At 46.2% G+C, this 22,445-nt stretch overlaps 1 protein-coding gene across 4 annotated transcripts in view; it reads left to right on the top strand.

The window, feature by feature from the left end:
- The window catches only part of LOC139403860 (aryl hydrocarbon receptor nuclear translocator 2), a 101,578-nt gene that overhangs the window by 56,041 nt on the left and 23,092 nt on the right, over positions 1-22,445 (top strand). For all 4 annotated transcript variants that reach the window (XM_071147024.1, XM_071147023.1, XM_071147022.1 and 1 more), the window contains 4 exons: positions 6,477-6,628; positions 18,879-18,954; positions 20,886-21,009; positions 22,287-22,389. In XM_071147024.1, coding sequence (XP_071003125.1) covers positions 6,477-6,628; positions 18,879-18,954; positions 20,886-21,009; positions 22,287-22,389 — 455 coding nt within the window. The remainder of the gene's footprint in view (positions 1-6,476; positions 6,629-18,878; positions 18,955-20,885; positions 21,010-22,286; positions 22,390-22,445) is intronic.

Genomic DNA, 22,445 nt, shown 5'->3' with positions numbered 1-22,445 from the left:
TAGTCCATTTGGACCAGTGAGAACTTGCCACATGTAGCTAGCTATAAGTCCAGGACTGAAACCCCTACAAAGATTCTGAACAGATGTTGAACTGAAAAACAACTATTACCATTGATCGTTAATTCCCTATTGACTTTTAGTCCTCAGCGTTTGTGTATTTTCTTAAAATATCATTACATCAGGGACTTGCAACTATAGTTTTGGCAGAAAATAGCTTCATTTTCATCAGTTGACAACGGAAGTGCTATTTGGCTGGCAGCCACACAAGTAAATGAGCTTACAATGAACAACAGAGAAGTTTAATTACGCTGTCTGGCAGTAAAACCTTTGTCTTCCTGTCACACGCCAGTGGTTCCACTCAGGTCCTCTCCTGACCCTGTCACCCTGAGGTGAAACTGGAGGCACTCTTTAATTAAACACCAGTAGTCCGTCATTATGGTTGAATTAGACTGAGTAGAACCAACCCGTTAGAACAGACAGCCTGTTAGAACAGACAGCCCATGTCCACTACTCCTGACCCGGGCCCATGTCCACTACTCCTGACCAGGGCCCATGTTCACTACTCCTGACCAGGGCCCATGTCCACTACTTCTGACCAGGGCCCATGTCCACTACTCCTGTCCAGGGCCCATGTCCACTACTTCAGACCAGGGTCCATGTCCACTACTTCTGACCAGGGCCCATGACCACTACTCCTGTCCAGGGCCCATGTTCACTACTTCTGTCCAGGGCCCATGTTTACTACTTCTGTCCAGGGCCCATGTTCACTACTTTGACCAGGGCCCATGTTCACTACTTCTGTCCAGGGCCCATGTTCACTACTTCTGTCCAGGGCCCATGTTCACTACTTCTGACCAGGGCCCATGTTCACTACTTTGACCAGGGCCCATGTTCACTACTCCTGACCAGGGTCCATGTTCACTACTCCTGACCAGGGTCCATGTTCACTACTTCTGTCCAGGGCCCATGTTCACTACTTCTGTCCAGGGCCCATGTTCACTACTTCTGTCCAGGGCCCATGTTCACTACTTCTGACCAGGGCCCATGTCCACTACTCCTGACCAGGGCCCATGTCCGCTACTCCTGACCAGGGCCCATGTCCACTACTCCTGACCAGGGCCCATGTCCACTACTTCTGACCAGGGTCCATGTCTACTACTCCTGTCCAGGGCCCATGTTCACTACTTCTGTCCAGGGCCCATGTTTACTACTTCTGTCCAGGGCTCATGTTCACTACTTTGACCAGGGCCCATGTTCACTACTTCTGTCCAGGGCCCATGTTCACTACTTTGACCAGGGCCCATGTCCACTACTCCTGACCAGGGTCCATGTTCACTACTCCTGACCAGGGTCCATGTTCACTACTTCTGTCCAGGGCCCATGTTCACTACTTCTGTCCAGGGCCCATGTTCACTACTTCTGTCCAGGGCCCATGTTCACTACTTCTGACCAGGGCCCATGTCCACTACTCCTGACCAGGGCCCATAAACGCTACTCCTGACCAGGGCCCATGTCCACTACTCCTGACCAGGGCCCATGTCCACTACTCCTGACCAGGGCCCATGTCCACTACTCCTGACCAGGGCCCATGTCCACTACTCCTGACCAGGGCCCATGTCCACTACTCCTGACCAGGGCACATGTCCACTACTCCTGACCAGGGCACATGTCCACTACTCCTGACCAGGGCCCATGTCCACTACTCCTGACCAGGGCCCATGTTCACTACTTCTGACCCGGGCCCATGTTCACTACTTCTGACCCGGGCCCGTGTCCACTACTTCTGACCCGGGCCCATGTCCACTACTTCTGACACGGGCCCATGTCCACTACTTCTGACCCGGGCCCTTGTCCACTACTTCTGATCCGGGCCCATGTCCACTACTCCTGTCCAGGGCCCATGTCCACTACTCCTGTCCAGGGCCCATGTCCACTACTTCAGACCAGGGCCCATGTCCACTACTTCTGACCAGGGCCCATGTCCACTACTCCTGACCAGGGTCCATGTTCACTACTCCTGACATGGGCCCATGTTCACTACTCCTGACATGGGCCCATGTTCACTACTTTTGACCAGGGCCCATGTCCACTACTCCTGACCAGGGCCCATGTCCACTACTCCTGACCAGGGCCCATGTCCACTACTCCTGACCAGGGTCCATGTTCACTACTCCTGACCCGGGCCCATGTCCACTACTCCTGACCAGGGTCCATGTTCACTACTCCTGACCAGGACCCATGTCCACTACTCCTGACCAGGGTCCATGTTCACTACTCCTGACATGGGCCCATGTTCACTACTCCTGACCCGGGCCCATGTCCCCTACTTCTGACCAGGGCCCATGGGGAGAACCTGGGAAATTGGGGAAAGTTACTGGAATTTTCCAACCCTAGACTAACCTGTAAATGAAGCTATCAGAAACATGCTCTTTCTCAGGGGAGAGTTTCCACCAAACCATCAAGATCATATTTAGCATTGAGAACATTGTTCATCCATTACCTACCGATGGACTTAATAAGATTCTAAAAGACACTCAATAACCCACCTGGGGAATTAATGGTCATAAATCCAGTGCCTTCGTCTGCCTAGTCTAAAGCCTGGAGCCATGCCAAGGACTGGCAGACAGGCCAATACTATTGGCCAATCTGTAATGGTTTAAGATGTGCTCTGTCAGCGGCTGACAGGAACACACTGCAGGGTCCTGTTCAGAAGGATGAAACGTTCACAACGTCGCGGATAGAAATGTAAGGAGTAGAGCGAACCCTATTGCCTAATCCTAATAAACTGGACTGACGGATCTGTTCTACATTATATATTTCTATCTGAGCGCCCAGGTGTGTGTCCTCTGCGTTGCGGTTCAGCGTGTCTGCCAGGGGAGTGCCGTGTACTGAACACCAGCAATGAGGTGAAAGGTGAAATATCAACGTGTATGTGTGAGAGAGAGACTATCCTTGAGGAATGTTTTGTTAGGGCAATATTATTTTACATTCCTTCCAGGGAACAGAAACCCCACACACACTTACCTTTCTGACACACACACACACACATAGAGAGAGACAGACAGGTAGCGACAGACAGACAGATAGGTAGCGACAGACAGACACAGGTAGTGCCAGACAGACATACAGACAGACATGTAGCGACAGACAGACTGATAGGTAGTGCCAGACAGACAAACACATGTAGTGCCAGACAGGTAGCGCCAGACAGACAGACACAGGTAGCGCCAGACAGGTAACGCCAGACAGGTAGCGCCAGACAGACAGACAGGTAGCGACAGACAGGCAGACACAGGTAGTGCCAGACAGGTAGCGCCAGACAGACAGACACACAGGTAGCGCCAGACAGACAGACACACAGGTAGCGCCAGACAGACAGACACACAGGTAGCGCCAGACAGACAGACACACAGGTAGCACCAGACAGACAAACACACAGGTAGCGCCAGACAGACAAACACACAGGTAGCGCCAGACAGACAGACACACAGTTAGCGCCAGACAGACAGACACACAGTTAGCACCAGACAGACAGACATGTAGCGCCAGACAGACACACAGGTAGCGACAGACAGACATAGGTAGCGCGAGAGAGACGGACAGACACAGGTAGCGCGAGAGAGACGGACAGACACAGTTAGCGCGAGAGAGACGGACAGACACGGGTAGCGCGAGAGAGACGGACAGACACAGGTAGCGCGAGAGAGACGGACAGACATAGGTAGCGCGACAGAGATGCAGGTAGCGAGACAGACGGACAGGTAATAGGACAGGTAGCGAGACAGGCGGACAGGTAATGGGACAGGTAGCGAGACAGGCGGACAGGTAATGGGACAGGTAGAGAGACAGACGGACAGGTAAAGGGACAGGTAGAGAGAGCGAGACGGACAGGTAGAGAGACAGACGGACAGGTAAAGGGACAGGTAGCGAGACAGACGGACAGGTAATAGGACAGGTAGCGAGACAGGCGGACAGGTAATGGGACAGGTAGCGAGACAGGCGGACAGGTAATGGGACAGGTAGAGAGACAGACGGAGAGATGGACAGGTAAAGGGACAGGTAGAGATAGAGACGGACAAGTAAAGGAACAGGTAGAGAGAGGGAGAGACGGACAGGTAGAGAGACAGGTTAGAGATAGAGACGGACAAGTAAAGGGACCGGTAGAGAGACAGGTAAAGGGACAGGTAGAGAGACGCTGGTACCTTTGTGTTCAGGTATTGACAGTCCAATAGCTTTGGCGTGTCAGCTTTGATTGGTTTGAATGCGATTGACTTTTGTGCAACACAGTTTTTTGGCAGAAAACCATTTTTGTTTTCCCAGCCTACTGACTGTTAATTCATTTAAAATCCTCAGAGGCAGGTAATGATATACACACACACACACGTAGCGTGTAGGAACCACTCCAGCTCAGGTAATGAAAGATTGAGAGATAGAGATAAGGGTTGTAAGTATTTTTCACTCAAATGCACTTCGTTCTCTTGCACACCATCTCTACCTTGCTCCCTCTCTCTCTCCCCTCTCTCCTGCTCTCTTTCTCTCCCTTCCCCTCACCTCCTCTCTCTCCCCTCTCTCCTGCTCTCTTTCTCTCCCTTCCCCTCACCTCCTCTCTCTCTCTCCCCTCTCTCCTGCTCTCTTTCTCTCCCTTCCCCTCACCTCCTCTCTCTCTCCCCTCTCTCCTGCTCTCTTTCTCTCCCTTCCCCTCACCTCCTCTCTCTCTCCCCTCTCTCCTGCTCTCTTTCTCTCCCTTCCCCTCACCTCCTCTCTCTCTCCTCTCTCCTGCTCTCTTTCTCTCCCTTCCCCTCACCTCTTCTCTCTTGCCTCTCTCCTGCTCTCTTTCTCTCCCTTCCCTTCACCTCCTCTCTCTCTCTCCCCTCTCTCCTGCTCACTTTCTCTCCCTTCCCCTCACCTCCTCTCTCTCTCTCCCCTCTCTCCTGCTCTCTTTCTCTCCCTTCCCCTCACCTCCTCTCTCTCTCTCTCCCCTCTCTCCTGCTCTCTTTCTCTCCCTTCCCCTCACCTCCTCTCTCTCTCTCCCCTCTCTCCTGCTCTCTTTCTCTCCCTTCCCCTCACCTCCTCTCTCTCCCCTCTCTCCTGCTCTCTTTCTCTCCTTCTCCCCTCACCTCCTCTCTCTCTCTCCCCTCTCTCCTGCTCTCTTTCTCTCCCTTCCCCTCACCTCCTCTCTACCTCCTGTCTCTCTCTATGTAGTTATCAGCCCAGCCTCAGTCGCTGACAGTAGAGTAGAAGTATTGGGATAATTGGTGGTCCGCCTTACCAGCTGCGTCCCAGATGGCGCCCTATTCCCTTTACAGTGCACTACGTGCTCTGGTCTGAAGTAGTGCATTATGTAGGGAATATAGTGCCATTTGGGGCGCACCCTCTGGGCTGTAGCACCGTCCTGCCCTGGCCTTTCACTTCTTGGGATAATCTCTCATACAGGTAATCATGACCTAGAAGACACAAACACACACACGCACAAAAACAGAGATACAAACCAGCACGGCCACACACCTTCAAGTGTCTCTGTAGGTGAATCTCACATCACTTTCAGTTCCATACACACAGTGTACTGCTTAGCCCCAGGCTCAGGACAGCAGTGGTGCAGTACATAGGGAATAGTGTGCCATTTGAGATTTGCTGCCAGGAACGACAGACTGCTCCACTATCTCTTCCTGTTACCGAGGTCACAGGTCATACATTCTGACCAATAGGATGCTCACTCCCTCCCTAGCCCATGTTTAAACGCGTCTAATCCACATTTGCTCAAGTCAATAAGGAAATTGTGCCTTTTTCTCCAAATTAGATTACATTTCTTCTCCCACTGTTGTTTAGCTGGAGGTGCCCTCTGTGTGAAAGGAAAACCACTCTTCCATGTCTCTGAGATTGTCCACAGAGCTTTCATTATGAATGGCCATTTCAGATCCCCTAACTGAAAGCCATTTTGCATTTAGATGCAAAGCAGCACATCCATTAGACAGATTGACAGGTGAGGTTCACTGGTATGCTTATGGAGGGAATATCAGAGAGAGACAGGTGTGGGTGTGTGTTTGTTCATAATGGTATGGTAGGAGAGGTATGGGTGGGGAGATTAGACTGGGTGGAACCGAAAACCTAAAATCTTCTGAAGTCCACCTGATTTCCACGCTCCACACCCAAGATGGAGAAACTCTCCAGGAAGACGTCAGTTTGACGCTGATGGATTAAAGCTGACCAATAAGAAATGAATCAGCCTTTTCTGTTGAGTTCTCCCAACTCCTTCCTGCCTCAAATGACTCCTTTTTCTTCTTTGTAAGAACATTTCTCTCTCTTCTCTGTTTCTCTCCGTCTCTGCAGTATGTGTTGACCCCTCCACAAACACACACGCAAGGTTCCCCTTCCCTCCATTCTAGGTGGTCAGATTGTCTGTGATGTGTCTTATGTAACCTTTGTCCTCCCTCTCTCCTTCCCTCTCTCCTTCCCTCTCTCCTTCCCCCCCTCTCCAGGTGGTAAAGTTGAAAGGCCAGGTACTGTCTGTAATGTACAGGTTTCGTATGAAGAACAGAGAGTGGATGTTAATCCGCACCAGCTCCTTCACCTTCCAGAACCCCTACTCCGATGAGATCGAGTACATCATCTGTACCAACACCAACGTCAAGTAGGTGGACGCACACACACGGACCGACGCGCACACACAGACCGATGCGCACACACGGACCGACGCGCACACACGGACCGACGCGCACACACGGACCGACGCACACACAGGGACCGACACACACACACAGACCGACGCACACACACGGGCCGACGCGCACACACAGACCGACGCACACACACGGACCGACGCACACACACGGACCGACGCACACACACGGACCGACACACACACACAGACCGACACACACACACAGACCGACACACACACACAGACCGACACACACACACAGACCGACGCGCACACTCACACAGAGATAGACACTAATAAAGTAATAAACATACACGTGTGTGTAAATTGTTGACACGTGTTTCACATCCTGGGACAGAAATGGACCAGCGGAATGTTCTAGACCAGGGTTTCCCAAACTCGGTCCTGGGTGCACTTTTCAGTTTTTTTGCCCTAGCGCTACACAGCAGATTTCAAATGATCAAAGCTTGATGATGAGTTGGAAAGATGTCTTCTTTTGAATGTGTTTCTATCATGTCCAAAGGACATCATCAATAGAAATACTGTGAAACTCCTGGCTAGTTTTTAACATCTTTGAGTGTTGTTCTCTCTGCATGTGTCTGGACTGGAATGACCCTACACACACCACTGACACTTCACTCATTGCTCTGGTTGTGAACACACAGTCACACACACACATGCACACACAGTGCTCGTTCCACCGGGACACACTGACTGACTATTAACACCAGTGTGCCAGCATACAGGTCTGCTGCCCCAGTCAACCAGTCAGCCAGCCAGTCAGTCAGTCATAATATTGACAGTACATGGCGTTGGAATGGTAGCAGTGTGTTTTACTACCAGCTGTTAAAGGTTCAGTATGGAGGATAATATTAACAGTGTTTTATTGATTCACGCCATGTTAATAAGGTGTTAAATGAAACATTTAAGGAAAGTATGTGTGTGTGTGGAACTTGGCCCATATTCTGTTCTCTAAACAGTGTGTTTTGTAGGAAGACAGGTTCCAGATTGTGTTTGTTTTGGTCCCTCAGGTTCCACAAACCTGTTGGTTGGACTCTGGGCTACAATGGAAGATATAGCCAGAACTGGGAGTACTGATCTAGGATCAGATTCCTCTATCCATGTGTTTTTATTCGTTGTGATCTACAGTGCCTTGCGAAAGTATTCGGCTCCCTTGAACTTTGCGACCTTTTGCCACATTTCAGGCTTCAAACATAAAGATATAAATTATTGTATTTTTTTGTGAAGAATCAACAACAAGTGGAACACAATCATGAAGTGGGACGACATTTATTGGATCAAAATCAAAAACTGAAAAATTGGGCGTGCAAAATTATTCAGCCCCTTTACTTTCAGTGCAGCAAACTCTCTCCAGAAGTTCAGTGAGGATCTCTGAATGATCCAATGTTGACCCAAATGACTAATGATGATAAATACAATCCACCTGTGTCTAATCAAGTCTCCGTATAAATGCACCTGCACTGTGATAGTCTCAGAGGTCCGTTAAAAGCGCAGAGAGCATCATGAAGAACAAGGAACACACCAGGCAGGTCCGAGATACTGTTGTGAAGACGTTTAAAGCCGGATTTGGATACAAAAAGATTTCCCAAGCTTTAAACATCCCAAGGAGCACTGTGCAAGCGATAATATTGAAATGGAAGGAGTATCAGACCACTGCAAATCTACCAAGACCTGGCCGTCCCTCTAAACTTTCAGCTCATACAAGGAGAAGACTGATCAGAGATGCAGCCAAGAGGCCCATGATCACTCTGGATGAACTGCAGAGATCTACAGCTGAGGTGGGAGACTCTGTCCATAGGACAACAATCAGTCGTATATTGCACAAATCTGGCCTTTATGGAAGAGTGGCAAGAAGAAAGCCATTTCTTAAAGATATCCATAAAAAGTGTCGTTTAAAGTTTGCCACAAGCCACCTGGGAGACACACCAAACATGTGGAAGAAGGTGCTCTGGTCAGATGAAACCAAAATTTTACTTTTTGGCAACAATGCAAAACGTTATGTTTGGCGTAAAAGCAACACAGCTGAACACACCATCCCCACTGTCAAACATGGTGGTGGCAGCATCATGGTTTGGGCCTGCTTTTCTTCAGCAGGGACAGGGAAGATGGTTAAAATTGATGGGAAGATGGATGGAGCCAAATACAGGACCATTCTGGAAGAAAATGGATGGAGTCTGCAAAAGACCTGAGACTGGGACGGAGATTTGTCTTCCAACAAGACAATGATCCAAAACATAAAGCAAAATCTACAATGGAATGGTTCAAAAATAAACATATCCAGGTGTTAGAATGGCCAAGTCAAAGTCCAGACCTGAATCCAATCGAGAATCTGTGGAAAGAACTGAAAACTGCTGTTCACAAATGCTCTCCATCCAACCTCACTGAGCTCGAGCTGTTTTGCAGGGAGGAATGGGAAAAAAATTCAGTCTCTCGATGTGCAAAACTGATAGAGACATACCCCAAGCGACTTACAGCTGTAATCGCAGCAAAAGGTGGCGCTACAAAGTATTCACTTAAGGGGGCTGAATAATTTTGCACGCCCAATTTTTCAGTTTTTGATTTGTTTAAAAAGTTTGAAATATCCAATAAATGTCGTTCCACTTCATGATTGTTTCCCACTTGTTGTTGATTCTTCACAAAAAAATACAGTTTTATATCTTTATGTTTGAAGCCTGAAATGTGGCAAAAGGTCGCAAAGTTCAAGGGGGCCGAATACTTTCGCAAGGCACTGTAAAAGGCTAAACTGGTCCTAAGTCAGCACTCCTACTCTGAGACGCTCAATACATAATGTCCCCATTTAATTTGTGCTGTGACCAGGCCTCCAGTCTTAAAATCCTTCAGAGTTTTCTTCTGGTCCACAATGATGTGCATACCAATGTCTTTAGCCACAGCCTTTAGCCACAGCCTTTAGCAATCGGCCTTTAGCCACAGCCTTTAGCCACAGCCTTTAGCCATCAGCCTTTAGCCACAGCCTTTAGCCACAGCCTTTAGCCATCAGCCTTTAGCCATCAGCCTTTAGCCATCAGCCTTTAGCCATCAGCCTAGAACAACTAGAGTGACCAGTTATAATATCCCCTCTGGCTGTAGCAGGCCCAGTTATCCCCTCTAGCTGGTGCAGGCCCTGTTATCCCCTCTAGCTGGTGCAGGCCCAGTTATCCCCTCTGGCTGTAGCAGGCCCAGTTATCCCCTCTGGCTGTAGCAGGCCCAGTTATCCCCTCTGGCTGTAGCAGGCCCAGTTATCCCCTCTGGCTGTAGCAGGCCCAGTTATCCCCTCTGGCTGTAGCAGGCCCAGTTATCCCCTCTGGCTGTAGCAGGCCTAGTTATCCCCTCTGGCTGTAGCAGGCCCAGTTATCCCCTCTAGCTGTAGCAGGCCCAGTTATCCCCTCTAGCTGTAGCAGGCCCAGTTATCCCCTCTGGCTGTAGCAGGCCCAGTTATCCTCTCTGACTGAAGCAGGCCCAGTTATCCCCTCTAGCTGTAGCAGGCCCAGTTATCCCCTCTAGCAGATACTGTATTGAAGAGTGTATGTGTGTTTGTGCACATGTGAGTTGGTGGATGCATGTGCATGTTTTTGTGTGTATGTGCACGTCTGAGCGTGTTTGTGTTTACGTGCACGTGTTCAGTGCGCGTGACTGCTTACCTGCACGGTTTTTCACCTGCACTACCGGGTCCTGGTCAGTAGGGGGCGGTAGCGTCACTGTTTATTTTGTCACCGTGCCTAGATAGAGGCCAGAGAGGAAAAGGAAAGGCCTTTTAGTGGTTGGAGAATGGGTGCAACCCTCATACCCCAGGACCATCAACATTGACTTTAAACTTGATCCTGATGCTTCCAACACTAACATCCCACTCACACTCCAGAGAACTGGGGAAACACTGGAAGAGTTCCGTTATTCCGTTTGTTTTAGATTTCTAGATTGTGATTGTTCTGCTCTCTCATCCACCCGTTTGTGTGTGTGCGTGTGTCTGTGTGGAAACATGCTCTGAAACATAATTTTCTCAATTTCCTCAGACATTATAATGACTTAAGGAAGGTAGTAACATAATGTTTCTGGAGATCAGATTCGCGGAGTAAACATTCCTGTGTGAGTGTGTGTGTGTGTGTGTGTGTGTGTGTGTGTGTGTGTGTGTGTGTGTGTGTGTGTGTATCCCTGTGTGTGCTCGTTGTGTGGGAGTGTTCTCTCTAGCTGAGGTGAGAGCCGGGGCAGTGGAAACCTGGCTGACTACAGACTGGGTTGGTAGATTTATAGGCTGCATAAAATATCTCATCTCATTCATCAACCCTCTACAACAGTTGTGAAGCTCAGCATCTGACCGCTGGGGTACCTGAGCCAGTCTCACCCAGCGACACACATACACACACACACACAGGGAGGGTTATGAGACAGACCGTCTGGTTGTTGGTGTAACTGAGTGTTACTCTGTAGTAAATGTATTGTCCGTGAGAGACACCACTCTGTTTCTTCTCTGTCATCTCTGGTGTGCCCTCGTTCACTTCCCCTCCAAGATTTAAGAGTGTTTGATTGATGTCGAGCGACTGCCATATTTCTTTCCTATGGGCCCTGGTCAAAACCACTGCACTATGTAGGGAGTAGGATGCCATTTGGGATGTAGCCCAATGCTTTAACATTCTTGAGGGGGGAGTGAATGTGTGCACACTTCATATATTAGGGAAAGAATATAGGGATCTGGACAATGTCGTTACTCTCCTGGGTTATACCCCCTCTCATATAGGATATCTCTTCACCAACGATAGGTTACACAATCAATCATTTCTGGAGAACTAGCTGGGCATATATCTATGTATACAGCCCATATATAACCACACACACACACACAGAGTGCAGGCCGTATGTCACTACTGTGGTAGCGACTACTACTGGACCAAATAAATCAGATAAGATGTAGTTGTGGGGGAAGCCAGTGGAGAAAGCCCTGTTATTTATCAGAGCTGGCTGCAGTACACACTGTGGGCCTTGGACAATGACAATACCATACCATGCATGGTGAATCTGCACCTACAATATGCATACAACAGTATATGCATACCCCTTCAAATTAGTAGATTAGGCTATTTCAGCCACACCCGTTGCTGACAGGTGTATAATCGAACACACAGCCATGCAATCTCCACAGACAAACATTGGCTTGTATAATGGCCTGTACTGAAGAGCTCAGTGACTTTCAATGTGGCACCGTCATAGGATGCCACCTTTCCAAGCAGTCAGTTTGTACAATTTCTGCCGTGCTAAATGGTCTGTCCTCGGTGGCAACACTCACTACCGAGTTCCAAACTGCCCCTGGAAGAAACGTCAGCACAACAACTGTTCGTGAGGAGCTTCATGAGATGGGTTTCTATGGCGAGCAGCCCCACACAAGCCTAAGATCACCATGCGCAATGCCAAGCGTCGGCTGGAGAGGAGTAAAGCTCACCGCCATTGGACTCTGGAGCAGTGGAAACACGTTTTCTGGAGTGATGAATCACCCTTCACCATCTGGCAGTCCAACGGACAATTCTGGGTTTGGCAGATGCCAGGAGAATGCATAGTGCCTGTTTTTCATGGTTCGGGCCCCTTAGTTGCAGTGAAGGAAAATATTAACACTACAGCATACAATGACATTCTAGACAATTCTGTGCTTCCAACTTTGTGGCAAAAGTTTGGGGAAGGCCCTTTGCTGTTTCAGCATGACAATACCCCCATGCATAAAGCGAGGTCCATATAGAAATGGTTTGTCGAGATCGGTGTGGAAGAACTTGACTGGCCTGCACAGACCCCTAACCTCAACCCCATTGAAAACCATTAGGATGAATTGGAATGCTGACTGCGAGCCAGGCCTAATCTCCCAACCTCACTAACGCTCTTGTGGCTGAATGGAAGAAAGTCCCCGCAGCAATGTTCCAACATCTAGTGGATTAAAGGGAATGAGATGTTCAACGAGCAGGTGTCCACATACTGGTGGTCATGCAGTGTATCTGGATTAAAGGGAATGAGATGTTCAACGAGCAGGTGTCCACATACTGGTGGTCATACAGTGTATCTGGATTAAAGGGAATGAGATGTTCAACGAGCAGGTGTCCACATACTGGTGGTCATACAGTGTATCTGGATTAAAGGGAATGAGATGTTCAACGAGCAGGTGTCCACATACTGGTGGTCATACAGTGTATCTGGATTAAAGGGAATGAGATGTTCAATGAGCAGGTGTCCACATACTGGTGGTCATACAGTGTATCTGGATTAAAGGGAATGAGATGTTCAACGAGCAGGTGTCCACATACTGGTGGTCATGCAGTGTATCTGGATTAAAGGGAATGAGATGTTCAACGAGCAGGTGTCCACATACTGGTGGTCATGCAGTGTATCTGGATTAAAGGGAATGAGATGTTCAATGAGCAGGTGTCCACATACTGGTGGTCATACAGTGTATCTGGATTAAAGGGAATGAGATGTTCAACGAGCAGGTGTCCACATACTGGTGGTCATACAGTGTATCTGGATTAAAGGGAATGAGATGTTCAACGAGCAGGTGTCCACATACTGGTGGTCATGCAGTGTATCTGGATTAAAGTAATGGCAGCATTGTAATGGAGAGTGTGCATTCTAACAGCTCCAACAGTGTTGTAGCAGCTGCATGGTAGTGTGGTCTATGTTCCAACGGGCTTCCTGACTGTCCTTTAGCCTGCAGGAGTGCAGAGGGAGATGACTTTGGAGCCATGACAGACCCACACCTCACACACTGCCCTGTCTCAGTGTTCCTCAGCTGTTGATCAAGCCAAACAGAGCCATCTGTAATAATTAGTCATGTTGGCTGGCTCTAGGTAGGAACCATAAACTGAGATGTTAGAGGCTAGCCTCCACTTCTGTTCCTGTTTCTGGGACTGTTTCTCTTTAGGAAGTCATCCATGGAGGGCTTTTGCGTGTGCGTGTGTGCATTGGTATTGTTACCATGGCTACAAGCCTCAGGCTGCCCGCTTGCACCCTTGCTACATCCCATCAGCCACTGCTGCGTGACCTGGCTGCTTCCCTCAGACCTCCACTATTAGGCCAGCGTTGAATGTGTGGGCAGAGAACACACACACACACACACACCATAGCAGCCAAGTCACCAATGAAGCCATTCCCTATCCACTGTTTTAACACCGCTGTAGTTTACCCAGGGGCATCAGAGCAGAACCACAACAAATTATAAACCTTAGCCACTCATCTGCATCACACACACACACACACACGCACGTACAAGTGCACACACACTTACACACTTTCAAACATACACACACGCACGTACAAGTGCACACACACACTTACACACTTTCAAGCATACACACACGCACGTACAAGTGCACACACACACTTACACACTTTCAAGCATACACACACACACGTACAAGTGCACACACGCACTTACAAACACACACATCATACACACACACTCTGAACCTCTGGTCCTGATGTGACATAAATAAATAACCGGTTCCGTTTTCATAATGTTTCTTCCTGACCGTGTGATGCAGAGTGTTGTATAGGTGGTTCAACGGGAGAGGGTGTAACTGTGCTGTAGAGGTGGTTCAACAGGAGAATGTGTAACTGTGTTGTATAGGTGGTTCAACGGGAGAGGGTGTAACTGTGCTGTAGAGGTGGTTCAACAGGAGAGTGTGTAACTGTGTTGTAGAGGTGGTTCAACAGGAGAGGGTGTAACTGTGCTGTAGAGGTGGTTCAACAGGAGAGTGTGTAACTGTGTTGTAGAGGTGGTTCAACAGGAGAGTATGTAACTGTGCTGTAGAGGTTGTTCAACAGGAGAGTGTGTAACTGTGCTGTAGAGGTGGTTCAACAGGAGAGTGTGTAACTGTGTTGTAGAGGTGGTTCAACAGGAGAGTATGTAACTGTGCTGTAGAGGTGGTTCAACAGGAGAGGGTGTAACTGTGCTGTAGAGGTGGTTCAACAGGAGAGTGTGTAACTGTGCTGTAGAGGTGGTTCAACAGGAGAGGGTGTAACTGTGCTGTAGAGGTGGTTCAACGGGAGAGGGTGTAACTGTGTTGGAAACTTGGAGTCGGCTTGGCTGGACGTATTTTTGCACATTCTTTCAAAGTTCAAATATCCTCTGGAGTTTTCCTGGCCAAGTGTTATCCATCTTAGTCCAGGTGACCCTCTGTGTGCTCACCCCTCCTCCCTCCCTACATCTCTACCTCCTATTCTCCTCTACTCCCCTCTCTTCTGGGAGAGAGAGAGAATATTCACTGCAAGTGTCTCTTTGAGAGAACACTAAGCAACACTTGACATAATGGGGTTTTGAAGTAGTTTGTTTTCCTCAGTGGAAGCTCTTTATTCCTACTGACAGGTGTTTTTGATCTGGACACAAACACACAGGCCGTCATATATTCTAGTTACTCACATTAGGTCTGTTGTCAGACGCTAGGCTCTTATAGGCTGTGACGGCCAGGGCCACTAAGTTCAGAACAGCACCAGTCTATGTACACTGCTAGGGGACGCTTTCATGTTGTTAACACAAGTGTTTCCACCTCTCTCTCTCTTTGACATTCAGGAATTGATTTGAGGCAGGAAAGGAGGAAGTAGTTTCTCTTTCTCATTCTTTCTCTTAGATATTCAGTCATTTTTTTGAGACAAGAAAGGAGGACTGTTGTGATGTACTTAGAGAGAGAAAGCAAAAAGAGACCAACAGAGATGAGCTGTCAATTTCCTAAGGTCTCTCTGTCTGTGGACTCAAACCCAACTGGTACTCTGTAGTCTAAAGTGGCCTCCTCCTCATCACGTCTCCTCAGAGAGAGGGAGCTGTATACTTCTCATGGCAGGAGAAGAAAAACAGTTTGTTTCTCTCTGGGTAAATAGGAAATGTCAGGGTTGGATGCTCCAGAAAAGAACTTAGCAGGAAATCACTCCGAGGCTTCTGAAATTAAGGGCCTGAATTAGATGCTGTGGTGCAATTTGCAAGCGACAAATGGATTCGAGGCACAAGTGTGTGTGTGTAAAGTTTATCTGCCTGTTTGTGTGTGTATGTATGTGTGTGTGGTGAGTGAGTGAGAGAGAGAGAGAAATACAGACATTCTGTTGCCAGCTTACTAATGATGCATAAGAGCTGACAGGAGACATTCTGTCTGGAAATGGTTTGGAGTTTAAAAACGGCTCTTGAAACATCTTATTGCCGCCACATTGACTATTGGGGATATTTGTTTGCATGCAGGTGTTGCTCTTCTCGTTTAGGCATTCAGAATACACTGACTCTGCAACAATGGATGTATCCCAGCAGGTACCCTAAGAATGCACTACTATTGACCAGGGCCCATAGGAAGCTATGAAGGGAAAAGGGTGCCATTTGGGACACAGCTCATGTTATTCATTACATCCCAAAAGGCTTGTTTTTGAGAGTACTGAATTAGAATCTGTTGTTTCCCAGTGTATAGAAGACAGTTAGAATCTGTTGTTTCACAGTGTATAGAAGACAGTTAGAATCTGTTGTTTCACAGTGTATAGAAGACAGTTAGAATCTGTTGTTTCACAGTGTATAGAAGACACAGTTAGAATCTGTTGTTTCACAGTGTATAGAAGAAGACAGTTAGAATCTGTTGTTTCACAGTGTATAGAAGACACAGTTAGAATCTGTTGTTTCCCAGTGTATAGAAGACACAGTTAGAATCTGTTGTTTCCTAGTGTATAGAAGACACAGTTAGAATCTGTTGTTTCACAGTGTATAGAAGACACAGTTAGAATCTGTTGTTTCACAGTGTATAGAAGAAGACAGTTAGAATCTGTTGTTTCACAGTGTATAGAAGACACAGTTAGAATCTGTTGTTTCCCAGTGTATAGAAGACACAGTTAGAATCTGTTGTTTCCTAGTGTATAGAAGACACAGTTAGAATCTGTTGTTTCCCAGTGTATAGAAGACAGTTAGAATCTGTTGTTTCACAGTGTATAGAAGACACAGTTAGAATCTGTTGTTTCCCAATGTATGAAGACAGTTAGAATCTGTTGTTTCACAGTGTATAGAAGACACAGTTAGAATCTGTTATTTCACAGTGTATAGAAGACACAGTTAGAATCTGTTGTTTCCTAGTGTATAGAAGACACAGTTAGAATCTGTTGTTTCCCAGTGTATGAAGACAGTTAGAATCTGTTGTTTCCCAGTGTATAGAAGACACAGTTAGAATCTGTTGTTTCCTAGTGTATAGAAGACACAGTTAGAATCTGTTGTTTTACAGTGTATAGAAGACACAGTTAGAATCTGTTGTTTCACAGTGTATCGAAGACACAGTTAGAATCTGTTGTTTCACAGTGTATAGAAGACAGTTAGAATCTGTTGTTTCACAGTGTATAGAAGACAGTTAGAATCTGTTGTTTCACAGTGTATAGAAGACACAATTAGAATCTGTTGTTTCACAGTGTATAGAAGACACAGTTAGAATCTGTTGTTTCACAGTGTATAGAAGACACAATTAGAATCTGTTGTTTCACAGTGTATAGAAGACACAGTTAGAATCTGTTATTTCACAGTGTATAGAAGACACAGTTAGAATCTGTTGTTTCCTAGTGTATAGAAGACACAGTTAGAATCTGTTGTTTCCCAGTGTATGAAGACAGTTAGAATCTGTTGTTTCCCAGTGTATAGAAGACACAGTTAGAATCTGTTGTTTCACAGTGTATAGAAGACACAGTTAGAATCTGTTGTTTCACAGTGTATAGAAGACAGTTAGAATCTGTTGTTTCACAGTGTATAGAAGACAGTTAGAATCTGTTGTTTCACAGTGTATAGAAGACACAGTTAGAATCTGTTGTTTCACAGTGTATAGAAGACACAGTTAGAATCTGTTGTTTCACAGTGTATAGAAGACACAGTTAGAATCTGTTGTTTCCCAGTGTATAGAAGACACAGTTAGAATCTGTTGTTTCCCAGTGTATAGAAGACACAGTTAGAATCTGTTGTTTCCTAGTGTATAGAAGACAGTTAGAATCTGTTGTTTCCCAGTGTATAGAAGACACAGTTAGAATCTGTTGTTTCACAGTGTATAGAAGACAGTTAGAATCTGTTGTTTCACAGTGTATAGAAGACACAGTTAGAATCTGTTGTTTCCCAGTGTATAGAAGACAGTTAGAATCTGTTGTTTCACAGTGTATAGAAGACACAGTTAGAATCTGTTGTTTCACAGTGTATAGAAGACACAGTTAGAATCTGTTGTTTCACAGTGTATAGAAGACACAGTTAGAATCTGTTGTTTCCTAGTGTATAGAAGACAGTTAGAATCTGTTGTTTCACAGTGTATAGAAGACACAGTTAGAATCTGTTGTTTCACAGTGTATAGAAGACAGTTAGAATCTGTTGTTTCACAGTGTATAGAAGACACAGTTAGAATCTGTTGTTTCACAGTGTATGAAGACAGTTAGAATCTGTTGTTTCACAGTGTATAGAAGACACAGTTAGAATCTGTTGTTTCACAGTGTATAGAAGACACAGTTAGAATCTGTTGTTTCCCAGTGTATAGAAGACACAGTTAGAATCTGTTGTTTCCCAGTGTATAGAAGACACAGTTAGAATCTGTTGTTTCCTAGTGTATAGAAGACAGTTAGAATCTGTTGTTTCCCAGTGTATAGAAGACACAGTTAGAATCTGTTGTTTCACAGTGTATAGAAGACACAGTTAGAATCTGTTGTTTCCCAGTGTATAGAAGACAGTTAGAATCTGTTGTTTCACAGTGTATAGAAGACACAGTTAGAATCTGTTGTTTCACAGTGTATAGAAGACAGTTAGAATCTGTTGTTTCCCAGTGTATAGAAGACAGTTAGAATCTGCTCCTTGTTAAGAGGCAGAGCCTGGACAGCTGTGAGTAGGGAGAGAGAACTAGAGCAAGGGAAAGAGAGAAAACAAGGGAATGATAAAGACAGAAAGGGATGGAGAGGAGAGAGCAGTCTGTTACGCCCTATAGTCATTCAGCACAGATGGACAGACCAGCTTGTAGTCTGTATTTAATAGTACATTCACAAAGGACCCTTAGGTTTTTCCAGTCGGTCAATGTTCTGATTTGTTCTACAGCCGTTAGGGTGCCAGGTGTGGTATCTTGCTGGTACGTTGGGATGCTGGTGTTTTGCTATTGTGTATCACTAACTTGACCATCTGACCATCTAAAGAGGAAACATATCAAAGTGATGGTATTGTGTTAATGTGTATTAATGTGTTGTCATTGTGTGTGTTCTCCAGGCAGCTCCAACAGCAGCAGCAGGCAGAGCTGGAGGTCCATCAGAGAGACGGCCTGACAGCCTACGACCTATCACAGGTACCCCACAGGACCCCTATAGCTAGCTGCCTGTTGATAATACAACATATAACATTGTGTCTTCCCTATACCCACTGTACCCAGTGTAGCTTACTTACCTGTCCATACCCCTGGCTTTTCATGCTAGACAGCTTCTGAAGCTGTTGATTGTATATCATTAAAGGCCCAGTGCAGTCAAAAATGTGATTTTCCTCTGTTTTATATATATTTACATACTATGATGTTGGAATAATACTGTGAAATTGTGAATATTATGATAATGCCCTTTTTTAGGTTAAGAGCTATTTGAAAAGACCGCCTGAAATTACAGCCTGTTTTTGGTGGGATGGAGTTTTGGTCTGCCTGGTGACATCACCAGGTGGTCAATTAGTTAATAGACCAATAAGAAGGAGTTCCAAACCTCTCTGCCAATAACAGCTAGTTTTCCGTTTTCCTCTCACAGAAATTGCTCTTTGCTAAGAAGCTATTTTTGTTTCTTTATGACAATTTTTAATTGAAAAATGGCTGCATTGGACATTTAAGAGGCTCAACTGGATAACAGGCTTGGGGTCAATTCCATTTTAATTCAGTCAAATCAGGAAGTAAACAGAAATGGAATTATTCCTCAATGATTGTCTGAGGGGGAAAAAACATTGAAATTAGAATTTCAGTTTAGCTCCTCAACTGACTAAATTCAAATGGAATTGATCCAAATCCTGCTGTATAAATACTTTCTAGTGTTTCATTAAGTGAAGAGGTCCTTCCCCACTCTCTTTCTAGCTGTTGACTGTACATCAGTTTCTAGTGTTTCATTAAGTGAAGAGGTCCTCCCCTCCTCTCTTTCTAGCTGTTGACTGTACATCAGTTTCTAGGGTTTCATTAAGTGAAGAGGTCCTTCCCCACTCTCTTTCTAGCTGTTGACTGTACATCAGTTTCTAGGGTTTCATTAAGTGAAGAGGTCCTCCCCTCCTCTCTTTCTAGCTGTTGACTGTACATCAGTTTCTAGGGTTTCATTAAGTGAAGAGGTCCTTCCCCACTCTCTTTCTAGCTGTTGACTGTACATCAGTTTCTAGGGTTTCATTAAGTGAAGAGGTCCTCCCCTCCTCTCTTTCTAGCTGTTGACTGTACATCAGTTTCTAGGGTTTCATTAAGTGAAGAGGTCCTTCCCCACTCTCTTTCTAGCTGTTGACTGTACATCAGTTTCTAGGGTTTCATTAAGTGAAGAGGTCCTCCCCTCCTCTCTTTCTAGCTGTTGACTGTACATCAGTTTCTAGGGTTTCATTAAGTGAAGAGGTCCTTCCCTCCTCTCTTTCTAGCTGTTGACTGTACATCAGTTTCTAGGGTTTCATTAAGTGAAGAGGTCCTTCCCTCCTCTCTTTCTAGCTGTTGACTGTACATCAGTTTCTAGGGTTTCATTAAGTGAAGAGGTCCTTCCCTCCTCTCTTTCTAGCTGTTGACTGTACATCAGTTTCTAGGGTTTCATTAAGTGAAGAGGTCCTTCCCCACTCTCTTTCTAGCTGTTGACTGTACATCAGTTTCTAGGGTTTCATTAAGTGAAGAGGTCCTTCCCTCCTCTCTTTCTAGCTGTTGACTGTACATCAGTTTCTAGGGTTTCATTAAGTGAAGAGGTCCTTCCCTCCTCTCTTTCTAGCTGTTGACTGTACATCAGTTTCTAGGGTTTCATTAAGTGAAGAGGTCCTTCCCTCCTCTCTTTCTAGCTGTTGACTGTACATCAGTTTCTAGGGTTTCATTAAGTGAAGAGGTCCTACCCTCCTCTCTTTCTAGCTGTTGACTGTACATCAGTTTCTAGGGTTTCATTAAGTGAAGAGGTCCTTCCCTCCTCTCTTTCTAGCTGTTGACTGTACATCCTAAAGGGGGATATACTCACACCCTTGTATAAATAAAGTTAGTATTACTAAATGAAGTTATCCTTCCCTCCTGTCTCCCTCCAGGTGCCCGTTCCCAGTGTGGGAGGAGGGGTTCACGAGGCGGGCAAGAACACTGACAAGACGGACACCATGTTCTCACAGGAGAGAGACCCACGCTTTGCTGACATGTACTCCGGCATCTCTGGCTGTACGACATCTAGTTATTTTCTCACCTCTACTCATCGTGTGTGTGTGTGTGTGTGTGTGTGTGTGTGTGTGTGTGTGTGTGTGTGTGTGTGTGTGTGTGTGTGTGTGTGTGTGTGTGTGTTTAGATAAGTGTTAGTCAGCCAGTGTGTGTTGAAAGGCCCATGGTAGACGGTTGGTTGTGATGGTGGTCTTTCATCCAGGGGAGAAATGTAAAACAACCTCCACACAACTCAATCAGAACTGAACTTTCTCTCGCTCTCTCTCCCTCTCCATTCCCTCCCTCTCTCTGACTGTGGTGTATTTTTAACTCTTTCTCCCTCTCTCTGAATGTTTCTGTTTGTCTCTCTCCCTCCCTATCTCTGTCTGTCTCTCCCTCTCTGTCTCCCTTCATCTCTCTTTTTTCCTCTCTGTCTGTCTCTCTCTCTCCCTATCTCTCTCTCCCTCTCTCTCTGTCTGTCTCCTCTCTCTCTGTCTCCCCCTCTCTGTTTCTCTCCCTCTCTCTCTGTCTCTCCCTCTCTCTCTCTCCCTCTCTCTGTCTCTCTGCTTTTCTTTCTCTCTGTATGTCTCTACCTCTTTCTAAATGTCACTCTTTCTAAATATATTTCTCTGAATGTCTGTCTCTCCCTCTATGTATCTCTCTCTATAAACGGTGTGTGTATTGTGCCTCTCCCTCTATATATTTCTCTCTATAAACGGTGTGTGTATTGTCTCTCCCTCTATATATCTCTCTCTATAAACGGTGTGTGTATTGTCTCTCCCTCTATATATCTCTCTATAAATGGTGTGTGTATTGTGTCTCTCCCTCTATATATCTCTCTCTATAAACGGTGTGTGTATTGTGTCTCCCTCTATATATCTCTCTCTATAAACGGTGTGTGTATTGTGTCTCTCCCTCTATATATCTCTATAAATGGTGTGTGTATTGTGTCTCTCCCTCTATATATCTCTCTCTATAAACGGTGTGTGTATTGTGTCTCTCCCTCTATATCTCTCTCTATAAACGGTGTGTGTATTGTGTCTCCCTCTATATATCTCTCTCTATAAACGGTGTGTGTATTGTGTCTCTCCCTCTATATATCTCTATAAACGGTGTGTGTATTGTGTCTCTCCCTCTATATATCTCTATAAATGGTGTGTGTATTGTGTCTCTCCCTCTATATATCTCTGTAAACGGTGTGTGTATTGTGTCTCTCCCTCTATATATCTCTATAAATGGTGTGTGTATTGTCTCTCCCTCTATATATCTCTGTAAACGGTCTGTGTATTGTGTGGTTCCAGCTGGTGAGAAGAAGATGATGGTTCCTTCGTCTACAGCGGGAGGTCAGCAGCTCTACTCCCAGAACTCTCCCTTCCAGCCAGGACACTCTGCCAAGAGCTTCAGGTACACCTCTCTGTGGGTCTGTGTGGGTGTCTGTGGGTTGTGTGTGGGTCTGTGTG

This window comes from Oncorhynchus clarkii, unplaced genomic scaffold, assembly GCF_045791955.1.
Source record: "Oncorhynchus clarkii lewisi isolate Uvic-CL-2024 unplaced genomic scaffold, UVic_Ocla_1.0 unplaced_contig_3779_pilon_pilon, whole genome shotgun sequence".
NCBI lineage: Eukaryota > Metazoa > Chordata > Actinopteri > Salmoniformes > Salmonidae > Oncorhynchus > Oncorhynchus clarkii.
This window is presented reverse-complemented; position numbering and strand designations above follow the sequence as displayed.